Source organism: Cyprinodon variegatus, unplaced genomic scaffold, assembly GCF_000732505.1.
Source record: "Cyprinodon variegatus isolate N-32 unplaced genomic scaffold, C_variegatus-1.0 Scaffold3007, whole genome shotgun sequence".
Taxonomy (NCBI): domain Eukaryota; kingdom Metazoa; phylum Chordata; class Actinopteri; order Cyprinodontiformes; family Cyprinodontidae; genus Cyprinodon; species Cyprinodon variegatus.
The window spans coordinates 5,097-10,755 of NW_015153460.1; the positions used below are offsets into that span (position 1 = coordinate 5,097).

At 48.4% G+C, this 5,659-nt stretch overlaps 1 protein-coding gene across 1 annotated transcript; it reads right to left on the minus strand.

Moving 5' to 3' along the window:
- Nucleotides 1-97: 97 nt before the first annotated feature.
- On the minus strand, nucleotides 98-5,648 carry LOC107081128 (cadherin-7-like; the record flags this gene model as incomplete). Its single annotated transcript, XM_015369334.1, has 9 exons — nucleotides 98-2,100; nucleotides 2,228-2,470; nucleotides 2,563-2,680; nucleotides 2,752-2,873; nucleotides 2,946-3,082; nucleotides 3,239-3,492; nucleotides 3,636-3,823; nucleotides 3,901-4,068; nucleotides 5,525-5,648. Coding segments are annotated over 9 exons (1,821 nt in total), but the record flags the coding sequence as incomplete, so codon positions are not given.
- Between the last annotated feature and the right edge of the window lie 11 nt (nucleotides 5,649-5,659).

Genomic DNA, 5,659 nt, shown 5'->3' on the forward strand with positions numbered 1-5,659 from the left:
GGGGTGGGGTGCTGCCCTAGCGGAGCGGGGCGGGGCGCTGCACTAGCAGAGCGTTCCGGGGTGCTGCCCTAGCGGAGCGCTGCGGGGCGCTGCACTAGCAGAGCGTTCCGGGGTGCTGCCCTGGGGGAGCGCTGCAGGGCTTCTCCGCTGTAATCATAAAGGTAGAAACCGGTTAATCATCCATTCTTTTCTGGGTGATGCAAAAAGAAAACACCTAAAACATGCAGGACAGGGGTCCCTGAGGAGCCGGCTTGGAAACCACCACCGTACATGACAACCGAGGGCTTCGGAAACCATGAGCTCTCTCCCTCCTCTTGTACTCCATAAACCACTGGGTCTTCCTCTCCATTCTTCCCTCTCCTTAAAGCTTGATCATCTCCACATCCTGTTCTATTCTATTCTGCTCTGTTCTGTAGATGGCGTTGGGAGATGTTATGAACCCAGTGACCCTGAGCCGCCATTACAGGAGGGGTAAAGAACTGTGCAGTAATGACTGGTCCTCCCTGTATAGAGATTGACCCTGGTCCATCCTGGTCCTGATGCTGAAGCCTTGTGCTGCTTATGGAAGCAGCAATCATGCCTGCCAAGTAGATAAACCGTTGTTCTAACGTTTTCCAACAAACCAAAATTATTGCCTTGGATGCTAGCTTTAGGAAGGTTTGGAGAAAAACCTGGAGTCCAAAGTCAAAGTGGACCTACGTGTGTTCCAGGCATCGACATTATTATTAAGTATAAAATCAGGAGAAAGTATTTAATGAATTAACTGATAATTTAGTGAAGGAGGCTGCGGAGAAAAGCTTTCTTTATTTGACTTGGAAGACAGAGAAAATACTGTTGACAAAGGATGAAGAGGGAAATGCTCTGAAGAGCCTTTAAAGCTGTTTTAGTTCAGGCCTAGAAGGACTGTTTCATGGTCCTACCTCCAGCAGACATGCTGCTCCCCTGATCCTCCGCTGGGCGCCTGGATTCTCTGCAGTTTGTTTGTTTCTTGTTTCATATCTGCTCTTATGTTTTGGTAGAAGGTTTATAAATGGTTATGACTCAAACCACGTGTAAAATCTACTTACAGTTCGCTCTGTGGTCGCTAAGCAAATGTTTACCCCTCCTAATATGGCGGCGATCGTCACTAGGTTCACCCTTTGATGTGGGACATTAGGGCAAAGCTATTTATTGTATTCTGTTCTTCTCTATTTTGTTCTACTCTACCTGCTCTAATATGTTCTATTCTATGCTGTTTTGTTCTATTATTTTCTATGCTATTCTGTTCTAATTCTTTTATTTCTGTAAAGCTTTTCCACCCTGTTCTGGAAATTTGAAATCAGGAAATGGTTACCCTTATCCTTTTGGTTCTGCTGAGGTTTTAAATGGAAATAAAACTCCAGACTGTGACATCACAGTGACATCACAGTGACATGACCAAAGGTGGACTGGGTGTAGGAATCCTGGCACAGACCAGTTCCTGTGGTTTCGGACCAGTAAAGACCTCTGTCCTGTGATTGGTCAGTTCACCTCTGAGCAGTAAGCAGATCAGCGAATGACTGGATGACCACAGAGATGCATGCTGGGTAAAGCTGAGGTTTTTAGTTAGTTTATATTAGAGTAGGGTCAGGGCCAGCCAATCAGCTGTGCTCTGCTATGAAGCCACGCCCCCTCCAACCCGGTGCCCATAGAGCTCTGTGAGCTTCTGGAACCTCGGACCCCAGGCCTTCAGGAAGGCAAAGTTCTGCTCCGACTCGGATGAGTCCAGAGAGCAGAGGGAGCTGAGCGACTGGGCCGCAGAGCTGCTCCCCTCCAAGGCGTACGTCTGCAAGGTGTCGATGAACGGAGCTGAGGGGTCCAGGTCCGCCTCCTGGAGCCGCTCGCTGATGAACGCTTGGAGCAGCCTGGTCTTCTGGGTCACGCTCTCTGGCTCGGCGGTACCAGAAGTCAGATTCATCTGGTTCGAGTGTCTCAAGGCGACCATGTCAAAGGCCCTGGTGTCCTCTTCCCCTCCACCTTCATCATCATAACAGACGATGTTCTCCTGGATGTCCTGTTCCTCCTCCATCATCTGAGGCACCCTCCTCCTGGATCTAAGGACAGCAGCTAACAGGGAAACACCTGAGGACAAAGTCCATGTCAAATCTCTGCAGAACCCACAAACACCATCATTCTGCTCAGCGTCATCAGGAACTGGACATGGTTCCACCATTACATCAAATTCAGACCCTGTGATGTCAGGACATACCCAGGAATGTGAGCACGGTGATCAGGATGACGGCGGGAGACCCCACGCCACCACGCCACGGGTCTTCCTCACTGCAGAGATGGTGGTTTCCATGGAGATCACAGTCGCAGACAGTGATGGTTAGGGTGTTGGTGCTGCTGAGAGATGGACTGCCACTATCTGCAATCACCACAGGAAGAAGGTGGACGGGTCGATCCCGCCGCAGGAAGCTGGACCATGACGTGAGAACCGAGGCAGTGTTGTCTAGAAGCAGAAGGACAAGAGCAGTCATCAGGAAGTTCTTGGTCCAAAACCCAGACTGCCTTTATGACCCTGGGATGTGAGGAGTACTTTACCTCTGTTGTCTCTCAAGGTGAAGCTGGAGTTCAAAGCAGTTTCTTGGTTCAGAAAAAAGAGGAAGTGATGTCCATCCTCTGGATCATCTGGATCGACTGCACTCAGAGTCTCAATGACCTGAAGGAGGAGATACCTAGAGTCAGCTGGCTCCTTCAAGACCACCAACCAGGTCCCTAGAAGATCTTTACCTGTCCAGGCTGCACATGCTCACAGACGGAGGTCCAGTACTCGCTAGCAAACCTTGGTGGGTTATCGTTGACGTCCGTCACAGAAATCAGAACCACCGCTGAGCTCACCTGAGACGGGTCCCCTGAGAGCAGACACAGCTTTCAGCTACTTCCTTCCAAACATCAGCAGACCACAGACCAGGTCTGGTACCTACGGATTTCAGAGCCAATCACTGTGATGTTGTGAAGAACTCTGGTTTCTCGGTCCAGATATCTGCTGGTTGTGATGGTACCTGAGCTGCCGTCGATGTCAAAGAAACGGCCGATGTCCGAGTTCTGGTCTATCAGGTACCTGCAGACACTGACGGCTATTAGCAGAAATGTTTTCAGATGAGGTCTCTAAGCCTCTAAGTGCAAATCTGAAAAAGCACAAGTTTTACACGGAACCTCCAGAAAACACCAACGGTACCACTGATGACATGCTTCCATGACCAGAGTCTCAGCTCACCTGATTGGACTGTTGGCGCCATCAGGGTCATGAGCTGAAACTGATGCCACTCTGGTTCCCACTGGAACCCCCTCCGAAACCAGCACCTGACTGACAGAGGTGGAGAAGACGGGGGGTTCGTCCTGGTCTGCCACCTCCAGTCTGACCATAGTCACATCGCTGAATGGACCCACCAGCAGGAAGCGAGTGTCAACGTGTCGATTAGAGGCTTCAATCTTCAAAGTGTAGCTGGCTTTGAGTTCAAAGTTCAGGTCCTGTAGGGGGAAGCCAGAACCAGAATCATGCAGACCAAAGAAACATTTCCAGGACGTCTCTGAAGTCAAGACTCCAAGACCACTGATAAGCTCCAAACAGGACAGATCACCCAATACAGGACGGACTCCAGAGAGCCCGGTACCTTGAGCAGAGTGATCAGTCCTTCCTGAGTGTTGGGATCAGTCTGGATCTGGAAGGTTCCCAGTCCGTCTCCATCCACCATGCGGTAGACCACCTCAGCATTAGGACCCAAGTCCAGATCTACAGCTTTAACCCTCGCCACAACGGACCACACCGAAACCAACTCTGGGACGGTGAACTGATAGCTCCCTGTGGGACCCAAGGCATGTCAAGGATGGACTCAGCAGAAAGTCTGTGGTGGCCTAAAGGTCAGAGGTCGGACTCACTGCGGGGGAAACGAGGCGGATTGTCATTGACGTCTGTCAGTGTCACGGTAACCATGGTGGTTCCTGAGAGACCTCCCATCTGACCCATCATGTCTTTAGCCTGGATGATCAGCTGGTACCGATCCTGTGTCTCACGGTCCATGTCAGGCAAAGCGGTCCGCACAACACCTGGAGGACAGGTGAGAACATGTAGGAGGTCAGGGAGGCTGTGCGCGGCTACCAGAGAACAACTGATGCACCTCCATCACATTTTGGAAAACAAGGCTGAGGCCCACTGGATGACAGTTCATCAGTACCTAACAAAGATGAGCAACTGGTTTAGTAGCGCTACTCTGGTACCAGCAGTCTGTTGGTGGTTCCTAACCGGTGGGTAGATGATAAAGCTGTGGAACCTTGGAGCTCAGATGTTCTGGTTTAGTCATCTGAGAGGTTCTGCAGAGGGATGTTTGGGTCACGGTTCTGATAACTGAGATGAAACCATGTGAGGAGGATAGAAGCAGTAATCTGATTTAATGATGGAGGAGGAGGCAGCACTCTTCATCAGTAAATACACACAGGAAGAGGAGGACCATGGAGCTCTGATCCAGGATCATCCTACTGATCCAGGATCAGCTCCCACTGAGCTCTACTGGTCACGTGTCAGAGTGGACACCAGATCCATTCACCAGTTCAGCAGCTCTGACTTGTTCTTCTTAACTGAGTATTATTCATTATTACTACCAGCGTTGGTATGGATCCTATGGATAGTATGGATCCTATGGATCCATAGTATCCATAGGATCCATACCAGTGTTCCTATCCATAGCGTTGGTATGCATAGCATCCATAGAGCGTAGGATTGATCGATGGTGGTATTGATCCTAGGATCAATCCTCCCGCCTCTACTGAAAGCTGAATCAACCTCCTTTGAGTAAAAACTTGAATAAACAAAGACAGTTCTCCTTTTTCTTAACTTTGTTTAAATTCCAAACCAAGTTATTGACATTTACTGATGGTGAAAAGCACTTTGATTTTAACAGCTGTAAGCTATTAATAAAACAAGGTAATAAGTTCATTATAATCACCCTAACCCTAACCCTGACCAACATCTATGAGACTCTTTATTTTAGAGAAATAATGAATTAACTGTAAGCTCTGCTTAAAGTTAATAACCATAATGAAACTGGTAAAACTGCACAAAAACACATGAGAGTTTAACATATTAGCATAGGACCCTTTAGGGGCCCTTAGTTTGGGGCCCCTCTAGCTGGCTGTGTTTCAGCACCAAGGAAGGTTCAAATGAAGGGTGTTAAAAATGAAGCGTCCATCAAAAGGAGATTTTTCCTCCTTCTCTCTCATTCTGGAATGTGGAGACTGATCAGTAAACTGAAACTAGAGCCTCTGTGTCAGATTATATTCTGGGACTGGTTTTTCCACTTGGTTTATTAGGATGATCTCATGGAGGCTCTAAGGGTTGAAAAAAGTGATTTTACTTCACTGCTCCAGATGTGAGCCTAACGGAAAACAAAGTTACTGTTTTCAACACTGGTTATGAAATAGTATGCATTCATAGAATCAGCGGAACCAGATCCAGATAAGGATTTTGTAAAACCCAACTTTAAGTCAGAACCAAATATATTCCTACCTGTCTTTGGGTCCACATAGAAATGGGGAAGACCTTGCAGGATGCTGTAAACAAGCCGGGCTGAGTTTCCATAAGTGGGGTCATCAGCGTCTGTTGCCACCACTGTCACCACTGAGGTTCCTAAAGACAAACACA